General features: G+C 38.2%; 1 protein-coding gene across 1 annotated transcript in view; it reads right to left on the reverse strand.

The window, feature by feature from the left end:
- MSH2 (mutS homolog 2) overlaps positions 1–16,864 on the reverse strand; it is a 79,178-nt gene that overhangs the window by 11,073 nt on the left and 51,241 nt on the right. Inside the window, exons 10-12 of the mRNA XM_043989077.1 lie at positions 14,186–14,336; positions 4,575–4,672; positions 431–676 (exon numbers count right to left, since the gene is read on the reverse strand). Coding sequence (XP_043845012.1) covers positions 431–676; positions 4,575–4,672; positions 14,186–14,336 — 495 coding nt within the window. The remainder of the gene's footprint in view (positions 1–430; positions 677–4,574; positions 4,673–14,185; positions 14,337–16,864) is intronic.

Raw genomic sequence — 16,864 nt, forward strand, 5'->3', positions numbered from 1 at the left:
AGTTTGCCCCAAGAGCTGTGTCCTCAAGATCCTGCTCAACCCTTTTATCAGTAATTTGAGACAGCATGTTTATCATTCCCCTATGCTATAAAGCGGAAAGGGAGAATTAATATCTTAGTTAAACAAAACACTAGTTCACAAAAATATTTTGAGGTCAGAGGTATGGAATTTGTAAATACCTGAACACCCTGAAACAAGAATTCTACAGGTATGCAAAATATTTTGCTACAAACTATTTTAAAACAGTATTTCAAGATGACAATGAACTATTTATATTTATATATTATATTTATATGCTTTTCTTCAAATGTCAAGAACTACAATTTTCTTAATATCTAATTTCCCAAAGAAATGTTTTAAGTTAGTAAATTTTTTCAAAAAAACAAACAAAAAAACCCCCCAAGAAACCAGAAATAATGCAACTTTTTACCAGTAATAATGTGGAACATCTGCTTATTTTTCTCAAAGTTAATGTCATTGGGAATAAATGCAACTTCATCTTGAACTTCAACACAAGCATGTCTGGAACCCTTCAAAATGATTTTTCCTTGTCCCTTTTCCAAAATGACTGGACGTACATATGGAACAGGGGCTCCATTTGATACATGTGCAAAACTGACAATTGCATCTAGTTGAGCTAATACATCATTAAGTGTCTGCATCGGTTCCACGTAGCCTGTATAATAAAAAACAAACACCACCCCCTCAAAAAAAGTTTAATCATGAATACAGAACATGACAATAAAGCAAGAAAGGAAATATAATTGTTGCAATCTGAGTTCAATTTGCATTTCTAAATGTATATACATTATATAAGTAATGTACAAACTAATCAATTATCCTATTTACTATATAATGGAACTTAATTTTTTTTAAAAAACTAAAAATTAATCTGAAATTTAAAATTAAACTCATCTGTTGCCCACTTAGGGAAAGAGATCTCTCCCTCTCTCCTTCTTCCCAGCCCCCCTCTCTCCCTCCCTCTCTCTCTCAACATTTGCTAATGTACGAATTCCAAAACATTAAAAAATTTTGTGATAATTACTATTACATGCCTCAGCCCAGTATCTCATCAATCTGAGCACTCCTTCTGATTCAATCAACAAACATTTATTACAATAAATAAACTAGAGATAAAAAGGTGAAAAATAAAATCACCGTCCTCAAAGGGGGATTAACTCCTATTATTGCTGTCACATAAATGCACAAAGATAAGCACTGTAATATAAGGTAAAGTGTTTGGGGGCATAAGAATCCAATCTCCTTAGGAAAATCTAAAGAGAGTAAAATCACTTTGAGGTAGAGGAATAAGTAAAGACTTAATAGATGTCATGACTCCTGAGCTCTGTCTGTAAGGAAGAGAACTTTGAAAGAGGTGGAGGGAAAAGGGTATTTTCTAAGCACTAGGGGGTAGAAGGAGAGAAAGGGGAAGGAAGGAGGGGCAAGAGAAAGAAGGAAGGGGAAGGGGGGAAAAGGGGGGGAGTGAAGAGAGGGGGGAGGAAGGATATCAAAGAGCTAGAAGGGGCATTAAAGTCCAGATAGTCCAAACTTCTTCATTTAAGTTTTCTGGGGGAAATCAGAGACTCCATGACTTGCTCCCAGGTCTTCCTGACTCCAAGTCTAGCTACCTCTAACTAATAGGGTACTAGAGACCATTATCATGGGGGTGGGGTATCTTAAGTTTAAATGAAAAAACAAACTTTGGATATTGGTTAATAAACATTAATGAAGTGGAATATTATTGTACCATAAAATAAAACATGAAGGATTCTGAGAAGCCCAGCTACGCAATGACTACAAGCAATGTACATTGAAAGAACAACAAAAAAAGACAGAAACTCAAACTTGGCCTCAAAAGAGATGAGAAGATGTATACTTCCCTGTCTTTTTTGTAGAGGTGCAAAATGCTGCATAAAAGAACAGACTTGGTTGCTGTGTTGATGAGTTTTACCAAACTGCTTTTTCTAATCTTTGTTAGAAAGGACAGCACTCCACAAAGGGATGGGAGAGGGATTTCAAAGTAAAGATGTAAAAACAAAAGATATCAAAGAAAAATTTAAGAAAAAAAGAAAGTATATCCAGTTAAGACCAACGAAAATACTTTCTTTAAACATAAAAAATTTTTAAAAAATGAAAATAAATAAAAGAATCCAAAGTCAACACTCAACAAGAACCTGTTAATTTAACTTTCCAAAAAAAGACCCTGATTGAATGCTAACTTTACAGGCTTCATAGGAAGATCAACATTCAGGAAATAATCCTGCCAGAAACATTGTGTAATAAATTAAATGTCTATTTAATAACACTTTGTAAGGAATTAATTGTGATTTGAGGTTTCTATGACCCCATTTTTGGCTAAAATTAGAAGCCCCAGTGCACCCGGCTGGCCTCAGGTGCCACCCCCTCCGTTGCAGCACGATGTTCCAAGGCATGGTATTCCATTCACTGGCTGCCGCCATGGCACTGCAGCCCATGTCATCACCACTCGACGACGCCTACACAGGCCTGGCCAAATTATAATGAGGGAAGTCCCTGCCATTGATCAGAAGCCTGGTGAGGGCAGTCAGGTGACCTTCAGCATCCAGCAGCCAGTGGGGTTGGCAGTTCTACAGCTGCCTGTTAATTCTGTCAATCAGGGCTGCCAGCCAATTAGCTTGTGTGTGTGTGTGTGTGTGTGTGTGTGTGTGTGTGTGTGTGTGTGGCCGGTTTCCTGTTGGGAGGGGGGTTTCTGGAAAGGAGAAGGGAAGAGAGATTCATTCTGGCACAACAGAGGGAGAGAAACAGGACACAGCTGTTTCCTCTTTGGGAACTGCAGAGTTCAGGCAGCGGTGTGATTGCGGGTCATATAATTTTCCTTCTCCCATTCCCTTTTTCTTTATCCCTAGTTCTATTAACCTTACTTGTGTTTTAAATTTGTTCCCATCAATAAACCCTGTTTTGTTTTTTCTGAAAGAGGCTGTTAATTTCCTTTCTTGCCCCAATATTACAGCGAGCTGCCCAATTAATTCCCCCATATAAAATTTGGCCCTTACAACTTAAAAATCAACTTCAGTCGCTTTCCCAGCCATAAAGCATTCCAAATGGAATAACAATTAGTATGTTGTCCCTTTTTTCTTCCTTTCACATTACTGACTTATTGAAAAAGTCCCTATTTACCCTTTTAGACTATTCAATAAAAGTTTAATTCTTAAGGCTGGATGAGATAGGCAGAGATAGTGTGTATAATTTTGCTGTTTAGTATAATACTCAAATATTAATGACAGATCCCAACAGATACCACTTTCCTTAATCACAAAGTAACCATAACTTAGAATTTAATCTTCAGTGAATCTTAAAATCTTTGGTGAATCTTCAAATCTTTAGCTCAAAGGCCCTGTAGAACAGTATATATGGCTGAAAAAATTTCCCTTTATGTAAATGACACATAAATTTCCACTCTACTCTCACAACATTAAAAAGGACTGGAATTTGACTATATAAACTAAAGGGTTGTATATTATCTGCTTAAGTGACTCTCAAAACTTTTCCTGTCTATAGAGCTTTCTAAGCACTTTCCTTAAACAACCTCTTGAAGCCAACTATCTTATCTCCATTTTAAAAACAAGATAATGGAAGGCCTAGAGGTCATGCTACCTCCCCTAGGGTTACTCTGCTCTGAGCTGGGACTTGAACTAAGTCCAAGAATTACTATCTTAAACACTGCCTCTGAGGCTGTGGTGGCTTCAAGATTCCTATTCCACTAGAGATGTGGTATCATCAATGTGGATAATCCTCCAATGTGCAGACCACCAACACATCTAGGTCACTCATGCTATGAGATACTTTTCCAAGGCCTTTTCCTATATTTGAGACTGATACTTAACCCAATGTGCTGAAGGATGATCTTTGCTTTTCTCCTAATTTCCTGAAGAGCCATGAACACAGAGACTCTCTATTGGTTATGCTTTGTTCTCCCAATAATTACAGTCTTGATGCATGTGCTGATTGTTATTTAAAAGTTTTTTATATAGATGTAAAGTAGGCAATTAAAATTCCTTGTATCACCTTTTTCCCCACCTGCTTTACAAAATCCTGTAATTCTTCTACAAGAGTTCCAATTTTCTCCTACAAATGTCTTCAGTTTTAACTGAGTAATCTACTGAAAAGGAAGCTGCCTAAAAGTCAATTTCATCTAAAATTTCTCTCCAATCTAATTTTAGGTTTTTCTAAAAATTTGGGTTTTTTCTTACTAATACCTAACATAAACTAAATAGTCACTGTGTTATTAAAATGGGGCAGCTAGATGGCGCAGTGGATAGAGCACTGGCTCTGGAGTCAGGAGTACCTGAGTTCAAATCCGGCCTCAGACACTTAACACTTACTAGCTGTGTGACCCTGGGCAAGTCACTTAACCCCAACTGCCTCACTAAAAAAACAAACAAAAAACAAAACAAAAAACTGTGTTATAAAACACTGTTATAGTCACTATTAACTACAGTTATAAAAATTACTCTGTGTATAAAACTGAAATTCCTCCTGCTAAAGGAAATTGTTATATTCAAACAATTACAAGTGTCGTTGTGTGTTATATTTACCAGAAGAAATGTTGACAATTTCTTTAACAATGGCATCCTGAGCTTCCTCATATTCATCTCTAATTTTGAGGTACTCATCATTGAAGGCAGCCAATTTGCTGGAAATGAAAATCAGAGAATTTTGAGAGAAAAAAATCTTAAATTATCTTTTAATAATTGTTTTAATCATTATACCATAATAGCAGCAGAAGGATTTTCTGCCCTCTGGGTCAATATTGAATGACAATTAAGATATAAATTCAGAGAACAAAAAGGGTATAGCTCATAAGGAAGATACAAGGTTGGAGTTTATTAACTAGCACAGCCCCTAGTCTATACAGTAGGTGCTTAATAAATGTTTACTGACTTTAATTCTGCCTTACACTACATTAAGTAAATTCACTGGCCCAATTTTCATTTCTATACTATAATTTTCCAATGAAAAATGTTGCTTTGTTCATTTTTTTTGGAGTAAAAATCTAACTCGGAAAAACAAGTCCTCTCATAGAATAAATAGAAAAAACCAAATATACCAAATCTAATCACTGTATCATTTTCTCTCTACAAAAAAAATATAATTCTCAGAATGACACCCCAAAAAATCAGGTTTTATGTAGGAAGAAAAAAACTCCAAAAAGGGCTACTAGAAGACCAGAAGGTTCAGCCATGCCAACTATGACCAAACCTTGCCCATGCTGGCTTGAGTACTGAGCCTTTCCAGATACTGTTAGTCTGCAATCCACCCAACCTCCTGAAATAACTTTGCATTTACTTGTCTATGAATATGTTGTAACTTCCCACCCCAACCCTGCCAAAAAATGTAGCTCTCAGAGGTCAGGTTTTGTCTTTATTTCCTAGTCCCTAACAAAGAGAAATACATGAGAAAGGGAAATGAGTAATAAGGACAGAGAAAGAAAACAATGGACAAGCAAAAATAAGAAACTAATTTTAGGCAGATAGAGCCTATGTGAAAAACTAAAGAACAGAAGATTATCTTGACATACAATTCCCACTCAAAACAAATTTACATTAATCTATGGAATGACAACATTTAAAAATGATATGTTCTCTACATGTAAGAAAATTACTTCTACTGCTATGGGGGACAGGGGGGCATAATGATAGTTACATAGCTAGAGATAAAAGCATAACACCAAAGTATAGAGGTATGGGGAGCATAAGCAAAAGAGAAAGCCAGAAGAGGGGAAAATACTTTGATAGTTGGAGAGATCTGGGGAGACTTCAAAGATGTGGCACCTGAGCTGAGCCTTAAATAGAAACACTATGGAAGGTGGGAATAAGCCAAGTAGTCATGTCAGAAAGCATTTAGTAATTACCTACTATGTGTCAGGCATTGTGCTAAGCAATGAGGATACAAAGAAAGCAAAAAGCTGTCCCTGCTCTGAAGGAGCTCAATCTACTGGGGGAAAACAACAGGCAAACAACTGCATACAAGACACATACAGGTTAAATTGAGGAATTCTCTCAGAAGGAAGGTATTAGCATAAACAGGAGATCAGGATAGGCTTCTTGCAGAAGGTGGGACTCTGGCTGAAATCTAAAGAAAGCCAGAAGGCAGGGGCAAAAAGGGAGAGAGTTCTAGTCATGGGGAATAATCAATGAGTCAGGAGATGGCGTATAGGTCCTGTACAAGAAACAGCAAGGAGGAGGTATCACTGGATTGCCTAGTACACGGAGAGGAATATTGTCTAAGAAGACTGGAAAAGTAGGAAGAGACCAGGATATAAAGGACTTTAAAAGCAAGAGAGGATGTTATATTTGATCCTGGAGCCAAACAGGGAGCTGCTGGAGTTTGATAATGGGGGCTGACATGGTCAGAACTGTACTTTAGGAAAATCAACCATACAGCTGAGTGGAAGATGGGCTGGAGTGGAGAAAGCCTTGAAGCACAAAGTCTATTGCAATAATTGAGGGCCTGCACCAGGATGGTGGCAATGTCAGGAGAAGGTGTATACACAGTTGTTAGAAAGGTAAGAACAGCAGGAGCTAAGAAAGGAGTACAAGCCTAAGAGAGAGTGTGTGAAACTGTAGGAAGGCAGGAGACAAGACTGCTGTCAAGAAACAGCCAGTAGTCTATTTGAGCTGGAATGTTGAGTACTTGAAGGTAACAAAGGTGAATTGTCTTAAAGAGTAGAATAGAGCCAGACTCTGAAAGGCCTTAGATGTTTAAACAGTGGGAACACAGCCTGACCTGCCCCTCAGGAAGATGGCTTTAGCAAGTGAGCAAAGAATGGACTAAGAAAGGGAAGAAGGGGTCCCAGTTAAAAGGACTTTAACTATGAGGCCAGTAGTGTGTGTGGGGAAAAAAAAAGAGACAGATGTGAGACTTTGTGGGGACAGAATCAACAGGACTTAAAAATAAAGTGATGTAGAGTGTTTTAGGAGGGGAAAACAAAGCTGATTCCAAAGTTTTGGATCTGAGTGTCTAAGAGTATTGGGATGCCATCTGAAGAAATAAAGTGGGGAGAAAGGGCTGGTTTGTTCACATATTTAATCAATTTAAGCAGAGAAGAATATGAAACAGAAATGGACCCATAAAATGGAATAAAGTTTTGGGAGAGGAAGATTTGGAAATTATTCCATAATGTATACAAGCAGTAGTATACTTTGTCATTTCTGAATGAATGTTAAAAGATAAAGGGATTTCTATCTGATCATGGAGTTAAAAGGGAGCCACTGGGGTTAACTGAGTAGGAAGGCAACATGGACACACCTAGGCTTTAGAAACATCCTCCTCAAAGTTATGTGGAGGATTGGAGCAGGGAGAGATTTTAAGCACGCAGAACAATTAGATGATAATTTCATAAGTCAATGAGGAAAAAATTTAAATAGTCAAAAGACTGAAAAAATAAAAGAAAATACGTGTCTTAAAGAAAGAAATGACCTGCAAAACGGCTCAAAGAGAGAATTTAAGACTCACTGGACTAGCTGAAAAGTCATGTCCAAAAGAGCCTAGGCAACATTTTCAAGAAATCATTTTTTTAAATTGCCAAGATCTCTTAGACAAAATAAAAATAGAAAAAAATAATCATTGGTCATCTCCTGAAAGAAATCCTCAAATGAAAACTGCCAGGAGTGTTACAAACAAGGAAGGGATAAAGGGAGTGGCTAACACTTGAGCCTCACTCTCACCTGAACTGGTCAAAGGAGCGGAAAATATACACACATACATACAAACAAATGAACGAACATACATATATACATACACACACATACATACGCATACATTTGGATACAGAAGTAGATTTCACTCAATAGGGACAAAGAAGGAAAAGGAGAGGAAGAAGAGGGAGGCTAGATTAAGGGAGGGATAAAACCCGAGCAAAACAAACTCTAAAAATATACAGAACTATTCATAGCAAGCAGCTCTTTTTGCAGTGAGAAAAGAACTGAAAACGGAAGGGGTGCTTATCAATTGGGGAATGAATTATAGGATATGAATATCAGTAAGTCAATAAATATCTATTAAGCATCTATTTGTCAGGTACCATGCTAAGCACTGAGAATAAAAAGAAATAAGATAGTCCCTACCCTTCAAGAGTTTAAAATCTAATGGGAGGGAGCAGCTAGATGGCGCAGTGGATAAAGCACTGGCCCTGGAGTCAGGAGTACCTGAGTTCAAATCCGGCCTCAGACACTTAACACTTACTAGCTGTGTGACCCTGGGCAAGTCACTTAACCCCAATTGCCTCACTAAAAAAAAAAAGAAAGAAAGAAAAAAAAAAGAAAAAAAATCTAATGGGAGAAGACAATCACAAAAAAGAACTTGAAGAGTGGTGATGGTGTTAAAAGCCCAGAAGCATGCAGCCAGATGGGAAATGATGGGATGGCTGTACTGGGTGACTTTTAAAAAGAAAGCTCTAGGAGGAGTTCTCAGCTGTCCACCTTCCACACTCTCTCTAATCAGAGGGAGGGAGGGGTGCTAGGGCAGGGGATAAGGGGAGGTGTGATTTTCAGAACTGATATTACCTTGCAGGATTATGAGACTTGATTTAAAGAAAAAAGAATGCTCCAAAAGTTGTAAAATATCAACTATACAACACAGAGAAGGCTTCAGTTTAGTTGGACTGAAGAGTGCAGGAGAGATGGTAATGTTCAAAGAAGCTGGATAGGTAAGTTGGGGGAAGAAGGTGAAGAGCTTTTAAAGCTAAACAGAGGCGTTTCTATTTCATTCTAAGGACAATAGGGGCCACTGGAGTTAATTAAGTGTGACAACAGCATGACCAGGTCTTTCTGTGAGAAAATCACTCTGACATTAGTTTGAAGAATGAAACAAAGTGGGGAGAAACTTGAGGCAGGCAGACCAATTAAGGAGCTGCTGAAGTATTTTAAGTGAGAAGTAATGAGGGTTTGAATTAAGGTAGGAGCTGATGCTAAGAGAAAGGATCAGATGCAGAAGATGTTGTAGAGGTAAGGACAGAAAGACATCAACGCAAAGCAGCTGAAGCTTAGAGAGTATGACAGTAATAGTCAGAGGGACCAGAAAAGGCCTCCTGAAGAAGGGATTGCTTAAGCTGAGTCTTAAAGGAAGCAAGAGATTCTAAGATTCAGAAGGTGTGAAGGGCAAGCATTCCAGGCATTAGAAAAACCAGTGCAATGGCATAAAACGAAAGCTAAGAGTCCTGTGAGAGGAATAGTACATGGGACAGTTTGGCAGGAGAGTAGAATGTGTGAAGGGCAGTAGAAAGTAAGACAGGATAAATAGGAAGAGGCTTTGTTGTGAAGCTGTAATAATGCCAAAGGGCTTTACATATGACCATGGAGCTAACAGGAAGCCACTGGCATTTGTTGAGGAAGGAAACATGGATATACCTGGGCTTTAGAAAAGTCACTTTGGAAGCTGGGTGGAGGACAGATTAGAGCAGGAATAACCATTAGAAGGCTGATCAGGGGAGTGGGAAGGTGATGAGGGCCCAAACTAGAGTGGCGGTTGTCTGTGTGCAGAACAGGGGATAGAAGTGAGCTGTAGAGAAAGAAATAAGATTTAGCAATTAATTAGATAACGTGGGGTCACCTAGAAAGAAGAGGCAATAATGATACCAACATTATAGACCTAGGCCATTGAAAGGACAATCGGAGCCCTCAGAGGACAGGGGAGAGATACTTTGACAGCAACGTACATAAAATACACTTACCATTTTGGTTAAGCTTAGTATGAGCCAACAATGTGGCCATGCAGCCCAAAAGGTAAATGAAACTTTAGACATCAAAAGAATGTCCAAGACAAGTGAAGTGACAGCCCTCCTTAGAGCCCTAGAGAGACCACTTTTGAAAGTAATCTGTTAAATATGTGGAACCAAAAAATAATACAAAAGAAATTTATGGAATCACATTTTAGAAGAAACATGGATTAATTGGAGTGTGTCTACAAGAGAATAACTAGGATGGTGAGCAGATCTGGAAACTCATGAAAAAATCTTTAAAGTACTGGGTCTAACACCTAGAAAAGACTCAAGGAGGAACTAATTACCCTACTAGCATTAAGTCATAGAACATTTTTAGGATTTATAAAAAACTTTCATCACAACAACCCTATGTAGTAGAGGGAAAATATTCCCTGTAGGCTAAGCACTAAAATTAGCCTTGGGCCGCCCCTCCCAGTGCAACTGCTCTTTCCAGACTGCCCCACACAGAAGCCTCCCCACTCAGTGGGGATATGCCCATAAGCCTCACAAAGGCCAGCTTGGCCAGCTTCCTCCACCCAGCGGGCGCATTTCATGAAGGCTTAGTGGCCTGGCCAGCTTTGGGCCGGGGCCTGGGGGAGCCAACAAATTAGTTTGGCATACGTAGGTGTGGTCAGCCAGGGTTTCAAGTGAGAAAGAGAGGCCTTTTATATGCTGGGGTAGTTAGTCAGGGAGGATGCTAAAAGAAGGTCGAGCAGTGAGAGAGCTGGAGTGAAGGAGAAAAAGAGTGAAAGGAGACTGAGATACAGGGGGCTTTCAATTAGAAGGAAGGGTTGCTACAGTGAAGCGGGGGTCGCTACAGAGAGAGAAGTTAGAAGAGGGGAACATAGTGAAGACGCTAAGAGGTTGTCAGGAGGAAGAGTGAAGGGACGTATGAAGACTGAGAAAGGGGGTTGGTAAGAGGACTGAGGAAGGAGATGCAGCTCGGGGTTGTGAGCACAGGCGGTGCAGCAGCGGACCAGCGAGACAGAGAGATTTCAGGCAGCAGAGGAGAGAAAGTTAAAGAGAGTAAGTTCACAGGTCTTTTTTTACTTTTGTTGTCTTTATCCCTAAGTTTATTCACCTAATTAAGCCTTTTGCTGTTAAATTAAAAGAGCCTTCCTAATCTTTTTCTTATCAATTTGGGAGAAGCAGTGGGGGAATTTTTAAATGGCCCTTGCAGACTGGCTTAGGCAGCTAATAGCCAGCTACAGTTTTACCAGCTAAAAGCAGTCAGATAGCCAGCCAGGAGTGCACAGATTTAGGCCCCCCAGTTAATTATATTTTTTACACTGAATGGCGACCATAAAGGGACTTACGAGCCAGATATAATTTTTCAGATGCTAATACAGCTATAGAAAGTTAAAATTTTTCAGCGTTATAATTTTTCAGATAGCCTACAGTTATAATTTTTGCAGATTAATTATAGTTAGAATATTTTTTTTTACATCTCCATGTTAGAGTTAAAGAAAGGAAGGATCAGAGAAATAAGAGACAGGGTTCACCCATTCAGAGGTGATCCCAGAGCTCTTTCCATTACAGGACTTGAGAAGTGTTATCCTCTCCAAGAAGGATTAGTTTATTCTGCTGGGTTTCAAAGGGCAGAAACAGAATCAAGGAGTACCAAGTATGAGACAGATCTCTTAGTTTAATACAAAGAAGAACTTCCTAACAATTAGAACTGTTGAAAATGGAATAAATGGTAAAATAAGGTAATGAATTCCACATCAGAAGTATAGAAACAGATGCTTTATCAGGAATTTTACACAGGAGGATCCATAAGATGAGACAGAATTCGGCTGGAGGATGATTTCTAAGGGCTCTTCCAATTCTGAGATTCTGTGGCAATTTACTGGCATGATCCTGCATTATGTGGCTTTTAACATTATTTTTCTGCTATTCTGAACACCATATTGTGTATTCAGAAAGTATATGTGAACAAAGCAGTAACTTTAAAGATCGTAGCTTTCCTTTTATTTTTTTTATTCAAGAAACAATGGGTACCTACTATATGAAGAAAATACCCTATTAGCTCTTCTCCCTCTATATTTTAAAAGCTCATATATTATTTGGACATTTTATCTGTTATGGGCCCAGGGCACCCCAGAAGTTCTCTGGGGCACATCAAAGAACCTTCTCCTTGAGAAACTAAACCAAAGGACAGACACACCTAAAGAGATAAGTGGAACCAGATCGGACTGAGCTAGCTTCAGGACCTCCACCCTTCATTCTAGTTTCCCTCAACCCTGGGGCAAAAAGATTAGGTGTGGCTGCTTCCTTTGGGTCCTGAAGAGAAGGCTTGGGAGATCTGCATCCGCCCCTCACCCAACTCCTCTAGCCACCACCAGTGGGGGATGGTCCTCCCTCACTAAAGGAACTTTCCACAGTCAGATGGTCACCCCCATCAGTCCTCTATAAAAGTATCTGCCAGTCTCCTGCTCAAGGAGATTGGTATTTCAGAGCCACATGCTTTGTGCCATGCCTTTCTCCCCATGAGAAGTCCAAGGATTTCTCTTGGTTTCCCTTCCCCTCCCTTCCCTTCCTCAGCCCTAAAATAAACTACCATCTTATTCTAACCGCTTTTGTGTGCAAGAGGGTGCAATTCTTTAAAGAGGCATTCCTAAGGACCCCAAACCCTGTACCCCGTTATCCCCATGACATATCCCTCTCAAAATTGCATATAGCTTTTATGCTTTGCCTTAGCTCCTCTAAATGTGGATAAAGCAGCTGTTTTATTTCCTTTACACTTGTACCAGTTAAACTCCTCTGACCTAATAGAATCAGCAATATTCTTTGGTTTTAGGTTCTCTTCAATTACACAGCTACATTCGCCAATATTCTTTCTTCACAGTGAAACTGGAAAAAGCAAAACACTGACAAAATAAAAATACACTGAAGAAATAACAAGATGATCTTTTAGAGGAGAAAAAAATGAAAGTTGACTGCCTTTGTCTTGGGCACAAACCACATTAAGGCAGTGCCCAGGCTAAACTAACACAGGATAATGATCTGGGAAGGTGGCTTTCAAAGCCATGTATCAATATAAAAATAAGGCACAAATTTAGGCAAATAGAGGGATCCTTTGTACCACTGATTTCTCAAAATAGAAACTGGATATTGAGCAAATTCAGACTTATAAATTGCAAATTAATTTCTGGGGACTGCATGAAAAAATTATTATACATCCTTTTAGAATGATTCAAGTTCCAAAAGAATAAGATTAGTTTAAGGTACACTGATATATGAGGATTCGTGTTTGTTGAACTTTGTAAAAGTTCATAATAATAAAAAGGAAATTCTAAGAAAAATCAATGTACACCAAGTTCTAGCACCATAAAAATGAGGAAACAATTTGGTTAATCAATCCCAAGACAACCTTGACAGTCAGCAACATGAAACAGATGCTACCACCATCCCTTACCACTTTCATTTTCCCTAGGGAACAGCTTTGCAGAAACACTGTAGTCAACATTTATATATCAAGTAAACGCTTATTTTCCATAAGCAGGCAGTTAATATCATGATTAAGTAGTTAATAGTTAATGATAGTTAATAGCATTCTTTTACAGATCAGCTAACTGGGGCTCAGAGATCTTAAATACCTAGTCTAAGACCTTATGTTTGCTTATCTCTAAAAGGAGGGACTCAATGCCCGCTAAGGTTCTTCTAGCCCTAAATCAAGAACACTAGATTTAAAGCCAAAAGACCTAGATGCAAAATCTGACTGACTCTCTTTTGTTGTTGACTCCAAACAAGCTCCTTAACCTTCTGGGCTCTAGGCTCTTGACCTATCAAGTGGGAATAATAATGTATCCACTACCCCACAGGGATATTATGAGGAAAGCATTTTGTAAACATTCAAGTGAAACAGAAACAAGTTGTTATACTATTTGGTATACTCAAGGACTGAAGCTCTTTATTCACCACCCAATGAGAGTGTTACATGAAGATCAGGTGGGCACAACTTCTAAAAATTCAGTGGCAGAAGTGCTTATATAAAATAGGAGCTGCTTCCAGAGGGCTGGTGTTTACCCTACTACACCCCACCCCATCCCAATACAAACTCTAGATCAATGTTGCAACTACTAACTGCCACCACCATCCCTGATGGGCTATCAGTAGGAATGGAAAAGAAGGAGATAAAGGCTGCTGATCAAAGTTTGTAAGCTACTATGGCCACCTCAAAATGAGGAAACATCATAAATGGTCTTAAAAATCATCTCATTCATTTGCCATGGGTTGTCAACTTTCTCTCATAAATCATTACATTTTTGATAGGACAGAGTAATCAGCATTTTCTATGCCGATTAATAGTGCTTTTCATTATGTAAATCATGCTATTCCATTAGGAAAGCATACAGACACTATCTCTTCAGTCCTAATAAACAGAAAGTATCAAAATAGGTAAATAAATAAAAGCTTAAAAATAAAACATACAGATTCACATACCTGTTGGTAAACTTAACACCATTCTTCTGGACATCTAATGTGTTAAAGTTTTTATTCCCACGAAGGACTTTTTCTTCCTTGCAGGTCACTCGGAAGTAATATCCTAGTTGTGCACTGGAGTCCAGTTTAATGTGTTTACCAGCTTCTAAGCCTTAGAATCAGGTTAGGAAGAGAAAGTAGATTTGAAATATGACCTTTGAAATTTGATTGTTTTTTTTTTCATGTAATTGTATCAAATCAATGAATGTGAACCAAAACAAATATACTTTCAGTGCCAGATAGCAGCCTGATAAATTATCTAACTATAAAATTACTCAAATTCTTCTTTCCTTCCAGAACTACATCAAGACTGTTAAGTCTTATAGAATTAATTTTCTTTATTTAATTCAAAGATCTAATAACTACTAACCCCAAAAATCTGGAGGCTGATATACAGATCACTTTCAGTGAGTTCTCATGAGAACAATTTACAGTGGTCATAGGTTTTTATAAGTCAACTGGTTGTTCACATGCTTACAACTGTGATTTGTGGAGCCTTTAGAAATTCAAGTGACAAAACTAAATATCATACATCACGGTCAAGGGAGTTGGGCACTTTCTTTTAGTGTTCATTCATGAAAATATGTTGTCAAACAGTTAAACCCATTCCTCTTAAAGGTGAGGAAACTGAAACCTAGAGCAGTTAGTCCTGGCAGTCAAGTGACTTGTCCTAACAAGAGTATGTCAGGGGGAAAAAAAAAAAAAGAGTATGTCAGCAAAGAGTTTACTGCACAAGCATTCTAAGTCTTGGTCCAGTGGTCTCATCTCTGTGAAACACGGTCTCTTACCCTTACCTGGAATCTAGCAGGACCTGTTGGGTTCCACATCTTGGGTCTTGCCCCATCACACATAATAGAGTTCTATACCTAGCGGGCACTTAGGTTAACCAAAGTTTGTTCTCTAGTAGCAATGAATTGACCTGCCTAGATGCCTATGGTACTTCAATATCTATTCACTGAAGACATGAAATGTTGAGTGAGATATATTACCTAAATGAAAACATTAAAAAACAGCTAAACTCAAATTCAGAAAATGATCAGTCTTGGTCCCAGAAAAAAACATGACACATATTTATTTCCCTTTGGTAGATAGGTGATACATTCTATACAAGTATAGAATGGTGTAAATGCTGTTAAATGAGGTTGTTTTACCAATTTGGTTTTGCTTGACAATTTTTATGTTATAAGGGGTATGTTTAAAAGAAGAGTTACTGTGAACTAAGAAATAACTGTGGTAAAAAAATATAACCCAAGTCATTCATAGAACTTAAAAAAAAGAATCTGTTCTCTTCATAATAATCAAGGATATAAATTCCTAGAGTACAATCATATGCAAAACAAATACTTAATACATTTTGGGTCTTACTTTAAAATGAATACTTAATTTGTTTTCCCAGTGAGGGGCTTTAAGCACTTCATATATATCTGAGCTTGCTGCTGTTGTGAGTGGGGGCAGCTAGATGGTGAAGTGGATAAAGCGCTGACTCCAAAGTTGGAAGGACCTGAGTCCATATCTCACCTCAGATGCTTCCTATCTACGTGACTCTGGGCAAGTCACTTAACTCTAATTGCCTTAAAAATCCAGGGCCATGTATAGTCATCCTGATGTATATCTTGCCACTGAACCCAGATGGCTCTAGAGGAGTGAGGCTAGTGACCTTGCACAGCCCTGCCTCATTTAAATCCAATTTAGGATAGCACTTCCTAACGTTATGGTCCTCTTCAACGTACCTGAGCAATATCAATCAGTCTAACACACCTATTTTAGGCCCCAGTGGCAAATGGTGTTCTAATCAATAAGATATCACTGTCTTGACTATATTATTGCTCTTATTCAGTGCATTGAAGACAAAAATGGCTAATAATGAATTTCTAGTTGGCAGACTTACTAATAAGAAAGAAAAACTGTTCAGTTTTTCAATTCTGTATACACATCTTTATTCTACTTGGAAAAATTGTTGCTGACATTGATTCTTAAAATTCCTTAAGCTGATCAATTTGCCAGAATGGTAATACAAATTGAAAGCTGACACAATTAAGATACTAAATTTAAAAACCAAATGATGTGCTGAAAGGAGACAGAGAGAACTGAAAAGGGAACCAAAACGTCAGCGAAGCAGAGGTGCTAACACCTAACAACTCCCAACTCTGTAGTTCTAGTATACTTCTTTCCCTCTTTCTATTTCTCTTGGATCTTCCCATAAGCTTCTGTTTAGGATTATAATATGAGTTATCTGGCTTTGGATAGAAACTTTGGAGTATAAGGCTATACATAATAAGGTTTCCTCATTATCATTGGCAGTAATAATGCTATTTAGTATTTATACAGCACTTAAAGGTTTATAACATGCTATACATGTTAACTATAATTAAGGAGAGGTAAAAAGGAGCAGAGAGGGGGCTGAGAAGCAGGTAGAATTCTTCCATTCCTAAATAATTAGAAATCACTGCTTCCTGCCTATATGCAAGAAAACAGCAAAGTAAAATTTTGGTTTACTATATCCCCAAAGTTTGGGTTCTAATCTCAAACTAATCTGGGCAGGTCATTCCACCCCAGCCTTCTTTAAAGGCCTTACTTTTAAATATTCAACTTCAAATGAAAAGAAGCATCATTTTAAATATGTGGAACATAAATGAAAAT

Source organism: Dromiciops gliroides, chromosome 2 (genome assembly GCF_019393635.1).
Source record: "Dromiciops gliroides isolate mDroGli1 chromosome 2, mDroGli1.pri, whole genome shotgun sequence".
Taxonomy (NCBI): Eukaryota; Metazoa; Chordata; class Mammalia; order Microbiotheria; family Microbiotheriidae; genus Dromiciops; species Dromiciops gliroides.